Raw genomic sequence first — 14,111 nt, forward strand, 5'->3', positions numbered from 1 at the left:
GTCTTGTTATATCCAGGCTGAAACGTATCTTGATTATCCTCAGCATCTCTACTTGTTCAGAATGTCCACAACATGTGTTAGGTATTTTGTAATTGTGGCTTGCTTTTGTATTGGCCGTTTTATTTGTTCGTGTTTTCAGATATACTTTATTGAACCTGTAGGGTTCCTCGTCCTTTGTCTTTTAATAAAAGAGATGATATAATTGTTTCTATGGGCCATTATGAGGAAAGCATGTTTTACGTTACGATATGATTTCACTCATAATATGACTAATGATACGTTTTGTGAAATCTAATTAGAATAAATAAATGTGTTAAAATTATTTCTTAGAGAACATTCTTACAGACTTGACCTCTTCCATTTACTTACAGTCGGTAAACCTATTATTAACCCACCTTTGCCGTCTCTGTAAATATTACTTACCAGTTGTATCGTGTAGTTAATATTTCGCTGTTTGCAAAACCAGTCATTCTTAGCCTGTGCACAAAATTCATTTACCAAAATGAATCGTGTTTCAGCCATTCTCTTATTCTGTATCTGTCACTTAAGTATTACGACTTCCACACATGCCCCTAACTAAAATACTAATTTTTGTTGTGCACACAATAAATTACACACAAGCTGAGAATCAGTCACACGTACATCGTATTTTGTGTAGGGTGTATCCTTGCAGACATTGTTTTTTTTGTGTTCAGTAATAACGGAACAGACCGCCTCTGTGGTCTAGTTGTCAGAGTTCCTGCCCACAGATACAGAGGTCCCGGGTTCGATTCCCGGTGCTACCAGATTTTCTTAGTAGTGGGATCTGGAACGGGGTCCACTAAGCCTCGTGAAGATAATTGATGAGCTATTTCAAGGAAATAGCGGCTCCGGTCTAGAAAACCGAGATTAACGGCCGTTGGGATCCATTGCGTTGACCATGCGACAACCTGAATCCGTTAAAGTTGGCACTAACTTCGCCGGCAAGTGACGGTCGCTCGGTCGATATAGTTCGCTTGCGGACTACAGACCACGGAATTTCCTTTTGTTTAATAACGGAATTTCCTCCTGCGTTTCCCAGGCAATGACGGCGATGGGAAGAGCAGTAGAGTGGGAAAGCAGGTGGCTATCCATCTCCGTAGTCAGATCTGGGTCTGGTGCCTCGCAAGAAGCCTGTTGAGCTCCTGCAGTTCGTGAAGTTCATAATTGTTGTTGCCGTTCGAACCGCGTGGCTGCTTCGTTTTACCCGCTGAAGACTTGTTTGTTGCGGAATTGTCCTCCGATATGATGAGGGCACAGTTGCTGTTGGTGTCGGAGTCAGTTCCGTCGTTCATGAGGTTGAGGTGTCGCTGATGGTGTGTCGACATGTGTAAAGGCGTTGTCTGCAAACTGTCCGGTGGCTGCAGGAGTAGTAGAGCGGTTCCGGATCCTGTCCGGTCACGTTCACTCCCACAAGACGCTGTTCCTCCGTGACGTATTTGGGGTGGAGGAGACGTGGTATTGTTGACTACAGTGATCATTCCTCCATTGTTTCCCGTGACAATATTTCCATTGTTCTCATGATGATTCATGAGGAGAGGTTCTAAGTGTTGAGTTGTCGTTGTTGGGGACGTTATAGGTGATGGTCCGGTTTCGAATTCGGTGAGGAGTAATTGCGGTGGTCTCATATCACCTTGCAGCACTTTAATCTTCTGAATCATCTCCCTAATCTCGTACCGCAAAATACCGAGGAAGCACAGTTTGACGAACGCAATGACACAGTAACCTAACACGAATAGCACGTCTGCACTCTGTCGCAACCAGAAGAGAAGTAGACCCTCGCACCCCGCAGTGTATACGTGGGAATCACCAAATCCCGCATCAGAATTTCTCACTGCACAATTGTCAGATGACGTGGAAGATGGGAGTCTGTGAGATGTCGCGGTATCGGTGGGAACTCTGTTTGTTTCGGCCTCCTGCTCTGGAGATATGACACGATTTAAGGATTCATTGTCTACGAACGACGAAGCCTCTGATGCCGAAGGAGGTGACGGAAGGTTTTGATAATTTTTTAATGTCGACGTTCCTCCCAAAGAAGGTCGCCTTTCTGTAATTGCTTGATGATGGTGATGGTGGTGATGTTGATGATCCTGGACAGGTAGCGTGGTAGATAACGGAAGAAATCTGCAACAACTTTCCGGCACACCGTGAGTCCTGTTCACAACACCACCTTCAAAATCCTGAGCACCATCTACACCACAACACTTGTAGTCCCTTTGTAATGCGTTCCACAGGGTAGTGAAATCAGCATCGACGCCGTATTCAGCAGCCAAACGTTGCTTAAGCGTCGGTCTTAAGTCAGCGCATATTTTATCGAAACGGAACACCCAGACTATACCAACGATAGCGTCACCGAAAAGAAGCACTAGCAAGAGCAGCCAATATACATTGAGGAGCCTCTCGTTGAGACGTAATGCTCCTAAACATCCAACAAGCTGGAGGAGTCCGCTTTGCGTTGCCAGAGCGAGGTATGCGTACAAGAAGCTTGGCTGGTAGAGTGACAGACCTGGGACTAGGTACCTCCGTGGATCTGCCACTACGATTCTTCCAGCTACGATAGCGAACCCCAGCACGCTGACAAGTAGCACTGCGTTGCATGTGTAGATCCAGAGTCGATAGTAACGCATAGCCCTTGTGTTGCAAGACGCTTTAAAGGCTTGGATTGAAGCGCTGCTGATTGAATGGTGGTGCAGGACGGCTGGAGGGTTCATATGCTGCTGCTGCTGGGTAGTAACGTCTTTGGATGTTGATGGAGGTGGAGGAGGCTTGTAGTACTGAAGCGGCGTGTGCTGTAGAAGCATCACAGTCATTGGCGATGCTTGGAGGGTCGTATGCTGCCAGTCGATAGTAGTAGTGTGTGGTTTTGTTGGTTGGATTGCTGGAGGTTGTCGTGTCGTCAGTGCTGAGAATGTCTGGTGCAGTGAATGGTATTCTCATAGGTGTTTAAGACTTCTTGGTAACCGATTTATAAACCGGCGTAACCTAAATTGTTTTCAACATATGTTCGACTTCACTTTTCGTCACACTTTATACACTTATAGCAATATGGGATTCTTCTTAACGTCGAAGTGTTATGGTAGTTTACTTACATAACTTTCTTCAACATACCAAACTTTAAGCACCACTAACAGTATTTCATTGTCATTGTAAAGGCGTTGTAACCGGTTTATCTCCTTTATGAAATATTAGCAGGCCACTACGAACGTGTTTATAGTCGTAAACCTTAATGAAAAGTTCTCTTTTCGATGTAATGTGTTAAACACAAATTTCTCCTCTCAAATCCAAGCATTCACATATAGTCAACCTAAGATTCTTAATATTTTAGCAGTCTAGCGGATGTACATATGTGCATTATCAAGCATTTGTGACGTTCACAATTCGATGTGTATTCCAATTATTTTCTTATTAACTTGTACAAATGTTCTGTGATTTTGTTGACTGGGTTAATTTAACGTACCTTTGTATTAATTATTCTTGAATAAATTTACACTGAATTTACGAAAAAAAAAATTCTAGAGGAAATTATGAGAATAAATAAGGCAACTACAATAAGTCAGCTGTACCTTGTAATGCAATCGATATAACTTCATCCAACGTTTTAATAAGTAAAAAAAAACAAGATTTATTCACACGTTACTTCAAATCAATATTTTTTTCCACACGCGTCATAAGACTATTAGGCAAGACTTTCTTTTCACTGCAAGTTAGGAACTTCACCAGTTAACATTACCGTCAGATCCACAGAAACCTTCATCACTTGCAGCACTGTACGTTGGCCACTACTTCACAGGCAGCAACAACAAGATGGGATACAGCTGTGATGGGTTGCTGAGTTGCTACGTCTGTTGGTTGTCTTGTGATTACTGCTTATAGGACGGTTACAGATAATAAATCGCTTCCATGTTCTTGCTCACAGTAACATGCAGGCACGTTTCAACACAAAGGAACTCATGGGACAGTCACATTTTTTGGCGCCTGTTCAGAAAATAATATTTACCGCATCTTCATTCTTTCTCGTTTTTCTGCTCCTACTAAAACAACTCCCGTTTTATGTTCTACTCGATAATGCAAGCTGTTATTTCTTGTCTTTCTTTACAACATGGCGATAGACCTTGACGTAAGCAGGTGATAACATGTTAACTTGTTTATAGTTCCTTTCAGTAATTCTTGTTCTCTCTCTCTTTCTCTCGTGTGTCTGTTTTACATTTATGTTTATGGTTGAGTGAGGGGAATACCCTCCATATAAATTTTCTGAAACTGACAGTCACGGCAAACATGCTGATGACGTAGGTTTTGATTTTGTCGATCCGTGAAATAAGTAGCGTGTATACACGTCATGACGTAGATTTCATGCAGATATGTTGACGTCACTCACCATTACATGCAACTGTTTGTCACGTGAAACATTTCTTTTCTTGCAGACTTTGACACGCTTGTATGTTATTCTGCGTTGTGCTGAGACAATTCAGTTTTTGTCAACAAGGGATTCCTATTTTGGAGTTATTACGTTGTTAAACTTTCCTTTCGATCTGGCAGACATTTGGGCTGTTTTCAGTGGCGTGACGATCCATTTCCTTTGTGTCTCGCAGTCTTTATTGATTGTCAATCATTTTTCTGCTTAGACCCCCTCATTCCAGCGCGACTGAGTAGCCTCTCCGTGATCTGAAAACACACAAAGATGCTTGTTAATTGTCACTATATTTAACTTCCAGAACTGTTGATAAGAAAGAGATATTACATAAACAAAACAAACTCCTTGATTTTAGTCCGCAAGCGAACTATACCGACCGAGCGACCGCCGATCGTTGGCGAAGTTAATGCCAACTTTAACGGATAGAGAGTGTTGCGTAGTCAGCGCAACGAATTCCCACGGCCGTTAATTTCGGTTTTCTAGACTGGAACCGCTATTTCCTTGAAATAGCTCCTCAATTATCCTCACGTAGCTGAGTGGACCCCGTTCCATACCCACTACTTCTCACAAAATATGGTAGCGCCGGGAATCGAACCCGGACCTCTGGATCTCTAGCCAGGAACTCTGACAATTAGACCGCAGAGGCGGTCTTCACTGTACAGTACCAAAACTGTTGATAAGAAAGAGATATTACGTAGTGTTCCTAATACCTGCATTTATTGTTCAAGTGACAAGGTTGGTACAGTTACAGATATTCTTGAGGAATTTCGGCTTCAACACTTTCACATTGAAATAATAGCGCTTAATAATCCAGGAGCAACGATAACTCGGTATTTTGTAGCAAATGCCGGGCTGTAAATGTAACCGGATTAGCGAGGGTTTACTGTATTGCTGTATGACAGTGATCTGGGTGCTTTTATTCTACACGTTAAAATACCCTCGTGAAGCAGGAATCACAAATGCTGGCCTAGTCTTGTGAGGCGAGAGACATGCATATGCTTGGCTAACCATATTTGTTTAAAACGGCTGTAACAGTTGCAGTGATGAGGCGGTCCCAACAATGGCACTTTCTTACTCACGTTAACGCTGAATGCAATAACAGCATACAGGGCGTTCGTCCTCTATTTATCTCTTTCTTTGCAACACACGATTATTCTAAGTGTGAATCCAATTACCGATACATGCCGCAGGATACGGTCTTCTTCAGTTCTTTCTATTCTTATGACTATTCCCGCTTCCCAAACCATTATAAATGGGCCTATAACACATCAGACGTCATATAATCGTCTTCCTTCCTCCTCAGTAATTTTATGCTTGGAACTAAATCAGAGATCCCAGAATTAAACTGTCTGCCCATTCACTCCCAGGCCTTCCTACGTCTCCCGTTTCGTGTTGCAGCACATGCATAAGGCATTTAAGGGGTGCCTGTGTTCTACATTCTGTCTATTTTTCTTCCTAAAGTAAGCGATTATTTGTATTTCTTAAAAAAAACTGATGAAAACCAGAAGGAGCTGTGTGTTGCATAACTACACGCTCTCCATCAAATACTGTTAGGGCATTCACATATATATGATATGTGCGGGACATGTAAAAAGTTTATAAGACGTGATAAATTGATACAAAATTTTACTTGGTGGAAGTAAAATATTATTACATAACGCTTAAAGTCGGAATGGTGAACTCAGCGCGACGCGATAGCGCATGCGTTGCTAGGCAACCAGACAGTAAACACTTCGCTGCAATGTGGCACTGTGACGTCACCTAGGTTACCCTCTCTGATGCAACAGCAGTGCAGCTGTACGCAACGTGGTACTGTGACATAACAGGCGGCTGTTTCTGGAGTATAAAGGCAGCTGCGGACGTACTGGCCGTCACTCGTAACCTGACTTTGACTTTGAGTTGTCACAGAAGCCAGCACGGAGAGGACTGAAGCAACAAGCAGAATCATCATTTCCGGAAGCCATTACTACAAACAGTGAGGTAAGAATATAACAGATATTTAAGACTGTAGTTAATTTAGACGCTATAGAACAGTGAAAGTGTTGCAATTATTTGTAGTTACGAATGTCAGATGTCCAGTCCATTCGACGCTCATTGCAAACCCCGTGTCCAGTCAGTAATACATGAGGATATTTAACTTTAACCTTAAGGAAATAAGGCGTGAGGAAGTGGATTGGGTTCAGCTGGATTAAATTATCTATAAGTAGTGGGCTCATGTACAGAATCTCGTACGTGCACTTTATTGTTTTATGTGGCTTGTTTAACGACGCCATCAGGATTTCAGACTATAGGCTATGGGGTCAAGCGATGGAATGACCAATGAATAATTAATTGGAAAGGATTAGGAAGGAAGCAGACTTTTCTGTGATCGAGGTACTATCGTAGCATTTGCCTATAGGGACTGAGAACAAATATGAAACACTTCAGTGCGGACAGCTGGTGTCCAAGTCGAGATTCGAACCCAACACCTCCAACATACAGGTTTAGAGTGTTACAGCTGCACGAGTCTGCTCCGTCTGGTCTTTTTTTCATTCTTAATTACGATGCACGCATTGCTTTCATAATATTATTTCGGTTGCCATATATTATTGCTTAACAATTTTACCATGGTTAAAGTGCGACTTCCGTTTCTTGTTTAACTGTACTCTCGGGCCGACTCTAAAAGTTCTAGTGATGGCGTGTGGCATTCGGGGATTTCGGAAATTGTTAGCCTACTACCTTAAAAGATAAAAGTAGCCCTATGACGTCACCTTGCTGTGTGTCTGTGCGTGTATCTCCCCATTAACTTTTTAATGGCTCAACCAATCTTTATGAAACTTAGTACATACATCCTGCCACCTGAGTCGGTTTCAACGGTGCAATGCAGGAATCCTTCACACCAGTAATACCAACATTACAGCCTCTCAAATTTCTGAGTCCAAACCATAATATTGCATGAAAATCTATATGAATCTTCATGAAACCTTGTAAGTACATCGTATATTATGTCCTATGAAGCTATCTAAACTACATCATCATAAATCATTGCATCAATAATACCAACATTTCAGCTTCTCAGAGTTCTGAGAGAAACCCTTAATATTTCTCTAACGCGTGTACCAATCTTCATGAAACTTGGTGTGTCTATATATCATGCCATCTGAAGCCATCTCAATAGTTTACATTATAGTATATATCTGTCTTGACGTAATCAGTACAGGTATGTCAAAATTTTGTATAAAAAAGATAAACTTTATGAATTGTGTTTTTCGCCTGGAATTACGGATGTGATTTAACGAAGGAGATTTAAGAGGGTCGCACAAGCAGCATATTCGGGTAGAACAAATTCATAAGGAATTTCATATGTAAAAGTAGCCCCTGGTGTTCAGCTGTGTTGGGTTTCCATAAATGTGGGAACATTTCTTGTCCGGAGCCTGTGCACAATGTGTGTAGAAATAGAATGACCGGAAGAAACAGACATGCTAGAATAATAGGCGTATTTCCTTGGAATCATAGGCAATCAACTTTTCTGAGATGTTTGTAGTTATTATCCAATTTTGAGAATTGGTAATTACAGTTAATTAATATGGCACATTAGCCAGGAATGCTCACTAGTAGAGGTACGCGGAGTGATTCGGCTCCAGCCGACTGGTCCTACAATCCATCACAGATGTGAGGCCTTCCTATACTTGAGTCTGATCTCTAGCATTCAGGTTTTGATGTGACTCCAGAATAATCTGACGAAATTTGTTTTTATTTCTCTGTTCTCAGATATAAATGGACAATATGCAGCAAACGGAGAAGGAAAGTTCGGTGGATGGATTTCTTTGCTTCCTCCTTCATATAAAGAAGCAGGTGCAAGAAAGGGACGCTGCCTTCATCACGGAGATGGAAGCCTTCTATGATCACATGAAACCGGAGGAGAGATGGGCGTATGAGGAACAGGCCCGAAACAGGAAGAAAAATCTTAGCCACGTGGAGTCTAAGAACCAATTTACGCCACGGAGGAGATACTGCGTCCGGATTGAGCGAGTGCTCAACTGGGCTAACAGGCAGACCAGGATGATGCAGGAGATAGAGGAAACAGTGCGCTCGCTCAAACACCAGAAATCACTGAAAACCCACCTGTTCCACCTGGTGCACGTCAACCACTACTGCAAGGATAGCAGTGGCAGGTACCTGGGCTGTGAAATTGCTCTCGCTGAGTTCAGTTTTGTGGACGGTGTTAGGAAAACCTTTCATTCATTTATTAACCCCGGTGAGATTCCTGTTGGCTACGCTTATCTGGCAACGAAACGTGCAACAAAAACTCATCTCATTCCATTGCCTCCAGACGCTTTCGGGAGTGTGTCCGATCAGCTGGAAATACTCAACAAAATCAGATTATTTCTAATTGGAGAGGACAGAGATAAGACAAAGCTGCCGCCTCTGTATACGCGACCAAGAGATATCAACGCTGTTAAAAGCATTTTGTGGCAACTGAATGAAAGCGTTGGTCCACACATGAATTCATGGAGAGACCGCTTCCGCGTGTACCCTGTCTGCAAACTGTTTCACGAACTCCGAAATGGAACTTTGGGTATTCCAAGTGAAGTAATCTTGCAGCCTAACTTCTTGGCTGAAGACAAGCTGATCGACGACTCTTTGGAATTTACAGAGGGAATCTCATGCGACTTCCATGAGGAGGCAGACGCAATGCGACACTGCAGTCTGTCGTACGTGCAGCGGTGGAGTTTTCTGATCATGAAAGAGTGCTGTGGGTTCCTGAAAATAGATACGATTCCAGGAAAACATTCCACCTTAATCACCCGTTTAGTCAACGAAGCTAAAGCAATGTACCTGGGCTCATGGATTCGAGGCTGGAATCCAAACAGTAACCGTCATGACATGCCTTCCTCAGGTTCTCTGTCAGGACAGCCACTCTCCTTAAAGAAGAAAGGAGAAGGAGAAGAAGAAGAAGAAGGTGCCCTTCTGCAGAAACAATCAACGCCACAGTGGCTGAAACCGCGCGTCCCCCTGGAGCCCCTCCGCAGACCCAGAGCAATATCTGTTGCATTGAAACTGATGTATCCGTTTGCAGTCATAGAAGTAGAGTCGGGTGACGTTATATTGCACTGAGTAATGAGTAACAATTAGAATCACTTGCTAACTGCATCATAGCATTTGACACACCATAGATTGTATTTTTTTTTTGCGTTGAGTGTTTTAAACTTTAATGTATTTATGTGTTATAATTTTTCTTGGAATAAATGTTTTCCCCGGACTATCATGTCTTTCCTTTTATCTTTAGCTGGTAATGACGTGTTTGTGGAAAAGTGGGAAATTAGCAAATGTTTGATGCTTCAATTTCAACGTCATTGGTGAAGCCTTTATATTCTCTGTGCACGTTTAACATCCCTCCTACAAGGGATATTTGTGACCAACTTGAAGTCCTGATTTTATTTATTACATGTAATGTCAAGCACTTTGCGAGAAGCAGGAAGGTCGCTGATTCGATTCCCGATGAGGTCACTGAATTTTTTAATTGACCTATGACCCTGGTGTCGACTCAGCCTCTAACAGAAATGAGTACCAGGAACCTTGAGGGTAAAGGGCGGCCGGCACGTAAGGCTGACAACATCAGTGCCATCTTTGATCCGATTGTCTAGAAAATGTGGGAACCTCGACGTCTCACAACTATATGAACCTCCACGGGCTGTTACAGGAATAGCTTTACGTGTAGTGTCAAATCAGTTTAATAACAAAACAAAATATTTAGTAAGCACAATTCGTATTTTATTTCGAAAAGACCGCTTATATTTATTTCCGGGAATGGAATGCAGTTTCGCTTTCTGCACAAAATGAACTGCCGGGGCGCAAGCTGTTCCGCATTCAGCGTCGTCATGACCACTTGAACCAGCGCGCGACCATGCTCAATGAATATTATAGAAATAGGTCAAGCTGTTCCATGTTTCTTCTCGTTTTACATTATACGATAACGGAGCCATTGAAAATGTCTTATAAACCCCATATAATAGTTTTACCTGCACATTTACCCTTGCCTATATACTTTAAAGACTGCCTGATATACTGCAGCAGGGTTATAAAATTTTTTATCCACCTTTTGTGACGTCAGACAATCCTTCATGCATATGACCGAGAGCATACAATAGAGGGAGATAGAGTCGAGGGGTAAGAATAAAGCCCTAGGCTTGTCAGGGACAAGTAGGCAGCCTGCCAAACAGCTGTACGGTCTAAGCTGACAGCAGACCCAGTCGATATGGAGATATTGAGCACAAAGAGGCAGGCGCTTCTTTTGTAACATAGCCGACATGTCCACAATGACGCGTTTTGTATGCAGAATTTCCTTTTGAAGTATTATACACAGGTACCAAAATGAGAATTTGGAGCTCCCTTGATATAAGTGACATGTAAAATGTCCACATTTTTAGAGCTCTCAAGAGAGATCACAAGCTAACTAAGTAACTTAATGGAGCTGAGCCCTTCTTGAGAAATTGCACAGTTAAGAAGCTGCTCCAAGTCCAAGTCACATTGCGACTGACGGTCAGTCAGTCAGTAAGTAAGTCTAGGTGAGACTTCCCTTTTCACCGCCTCCTACGAGTCGCAGGGTCACGGTGGAGGTATTCGACTCCGCCTCCACACGGGACGCAGCTGCTCAAGAATTTCCGAACATTTTATAGGACCCGAAAAGTCATTAGCATGTTTACAGGTGTTCTTCGCTGGTTTTTACACTGAGCCATATGAATCCAATCCATGCCACTCCTTCCTATACCATTGTAAAATTATTCTCCCATCTACGTCTAGGTGTCGCTAGTTGTTTCTTTCCTTCTGGCTTTCCCATCAAAATCCTATGTGAATTCTTTTCCTGTATACGTGCTACATGCCCAACCCAACTCATCCTTGACTTAATCATTGTAGCTATTTGACAAAGAGTACAAGTTATGAAGCTTCTCATTACGCAATTTTCTCCAGCCTCCTGTCACTTCATCTCTCTCCGGTCCAAATATTCTCCCTGTTCTCAAACACCCTCAGTGTATGTTCCTCCCTTAATGCCAGAGACCAAGTTTCACACCCATACTGAACCACAGGCAAAATTATAATTTTATATATTCTGATTTTTACGCTATTAGAAAGCGAGAAGACAGAAGCTTCTGGACCGAATTGTAGCAAGCATTTCCGGAATTCGGTCTCATCTTAATTTCCGCCTGAATCAGGGTTTGATGAGTTACTGTCGTTCCCAAATATCTGAACTGTGCCACATTCTCAAAGGATCTATTCGCTATGTCAATATTATGATTTTGCCCTGCGTTCTGAGACCACAAGCAGGGCGGGGGGAGGTTGTGAAATATGTGTACTCAACAACAGGGAATTGGGTCGAAGGAACATTCGAAAGCCCAATGCTTAATCTGACTTTCCACCGCAGGAAACTATCCTATGCGGCAATGCTTTCTGTCTGTGTGACTGAGTTTGTCCTGGGAGAAATATATTCCCTGTCACATTCTTCTGACATTTCCTTTACAGACTTGTTCAATTGTTTCAACATACATATCATCGGATGGGTTTCAACGTCTCCAGCGATGATATAAATCACTTTAAGTTATGAGCTAGAGGATTAACAGAGAGGTACAAATGACACTGCCGGTCACGGTAGCCGACCGGTCTAAGGCATGCACTGTCTTCGCTCGCTCGGAAGCCGGGATCGTGGGTTCGGATCTGTTTCCTGTGAGGTACGAACTGAATTCTTATATATTATTCTTATACACTGCCGGTCACGGTAGCCGAGCGGTCTAAGGCATGTACTGTCTTCGCTCGCTTGGAAACCGGGATCGTGGGTTCGGATCTGTTTCCTGTGAGGTACGAACTGAATTCTTATATATTATTCTTATACACTGCCGGTCACGGTAGCCGAGCGTTCTAAGGCATGCACTGTCTTCGCTCGCTCGGAAGCCGGGATCGTGGGTTCCAATCCCACACAAGGCACGGGTGTTTGGTGTGTATGTGTTTATTCTGTGTTTATGTCCTGTGTTTAGGTACAGGCCTTGCGTTGAGCTGACCACCCGTCCAAGGAGTCCTACCGTCTGTAAAATGGTGAAGAAACTGAGAAATCAGCCCTGTGCTCCAAAATGGGCGCGAGAAAAAAAAAAGATCAAATGAAATGGAGTGAATTAATTTATTTGTAGATTATTTTACGAGTCTGTGTTGAATGAACCACTCATCCATGATGAATTTGAAGGGATTGGGGAGGACGGAGATTATTCAGCAGTGTTCTTCAGCACACTGACGTGCCGGCCAAATGTGTTAAGTGTGCCATGATTTTTTTTATAATAAATGGTACATTTGCACCTTGTATCAAGGAAAAAGCAGCGTGTTAAATTATTGAATCTAAAATGTTTAATATTTTATGGTGTGCTCTCATGTGTCTTACAACTTAGGCTTTGTCTTTAGTGTAAAGAGGCTGCTGAACACTAATCTAGAGCAGTGTTTCCCATCCTTCGGGCCCTGGCATCAATTATGCCGGACCCTCGTCTTATAGAAAAAAGAGATTACCCGGCCGCGGTCCTACTGAGGTTGAGAGCCACTGTTTTAGATCGTGGTGTGGGCTTACTGGGGGTCCCTAACGCGTTGTTGCTAACGTAAATGAAACGTGTGGAATTTTTTGACTTACCGAACAGCGTTCGGATGAATTACATAGCAAACCGCCTGATGGGTCTGTGCAGGATCTGAGCTTCACTCAGCTATGATTATGAAGATCTGTTTGGGGGAAAATCAGTAAATACTTTACAAACGGATGCAAAACGTAAAACGTGTGATATTCGAAACTTGAAGAAAGAATTATTTCTCTATATATCTTCCACCAACACTGATACATTTAAGAATAAAGCATTCTTCTTGGATGTGGCACCGTGTAGATGTGGTATTAACTGACGTGTCGGAGGAACGTATAGCCTCCATCTTCAGGGTAGACGGAAAAATAAGAAATCCGCAAGCGAAATGAGCGTGAGAACCTGTACAAGCAGATCTTACACTGATACATTTGTCCCATCGCTTTGCCAGTGCGTCGAACCCGTAACAAAAAGGTAAGAAAGGTAAAGTTGTCCCTGTGCCTAACTAAACACTACACTATGAAGGCGTATGTGGGAGTGGATGTACAGATCCATATTTTCTTGATCTCGGCACTAGCTTGAGGTGACTGATGAGCTTCACGCCCCTGCCGCTTTATCCCCGGGGAAAGAGCCCCGGGTACCCATTGGATAGGAGGCTGGGTGGACCTAAATTTTTTTTGTCGTTGTCTCAGCCACTTCCGCACGTCCGTTTTATCTACTGAGACTTTTCGAACGTCCTTGAGAGAATTTCTCAACCCAGTTGCGAACTGCTTTATGCGACAAACACTTCCCACCGTAAACAGGAAACATTTCTTTATAAATATCCTTTGCATTCAGTCATTTTGCCCACAGATAACGCACAACAGAACTCTGCTCCTCGGCAGTACACCCTCAAGCAGATCGCCATTATGACTACTGAAATCAGCCTCTGAACATGCGTATTTGTCACTTAGACCAAGGGTCTCAAAACTACGGCCCGCGGGCCACATGCGGCCCGCGATGTGATTTTATCCGGCCCGCGAAAGAATTGTGCAGAAATGCGCCAATTGAACTAATTTTCCAATAAGTACTGGTAAATGTGATCCCGAGCTTATTGACCT

General features: G+C 42.9%; 2 protein-coding genes across 5 annotated transcripts in view; one reads left to right on the plus strand and one right to left on the minus strand.

The window, feature by feature from the left end:
- The window catches only part of LOC111869485 (pseudouridine-5'-phosphate glycosidase), a 192,252-nt gene that overhangs the window by 67,412 nt on the left and 110,729 nt on the right, over positions 1–14,111 (plus strand). Inside the window, exons 1-2 of one of the 4 annotated variants that reach the window (XM_023861056.2) lie at positions 6,245–6,409; positions 8,180–9,648. The exons of 1 other annotated variant lie outside the window; for it this stretch is intronic. In XM_023861056.2, coding sequence (XP_023716824.1) covers positions 8,186–9,526 — 1,341 coding nt within the window. In that variant the 5' untranslated portion in view covers positions 6,245–6,409; positions 8,180–8,185 and the 3' untranslated portion in view covers positions 9,527–9,648. Of the gene's footprint in view, positions 1–6,244; positions 6,410–8,179; positions 9,649–14,111 lie in introns of those variants that run through there. 2 more of the 4 variants (XM_023861057.2, XM_033753447.1) reach the window with 2 other exon arrangements.
- Positions 836–14,111, minus strand: part of LOC111869484 — a 73,276-nt gene continuing 60,000 nt past the window's right edge. Inside the window, exon 2 of the mRNA XM_023861054.2 lies at positions 836–4,680. Within this exon, the coding sequence (XP_023716822.1) occupies positions 1,122–2,828 (1,707 nt within the window). The 5' untranslated portion in view covers positions 2,829–4,680 and the 3' untranslated portion in view covers positions 836–1,121. The remainder of the gene's footprint in view (positions 4,681–14,111) is intronic.

The sequence above is a fragment of the Cryptotermes secundus genome, unplaced genomic scaffold (genome assembly GCF_002891405.2).
Source record: "Cryptotermes secundus unplaced genomic scaffold, Csec_1.0 scaffold1921, whole genome shotgun sequence".
In the NCBI taxonomy this organism is placed as follows: Eukaryota; Metazoa; Arthropoda; class Insecta; order Blattodea; family Kalotermitidae; genus Cryptotermes; species Cryptotermes secundus.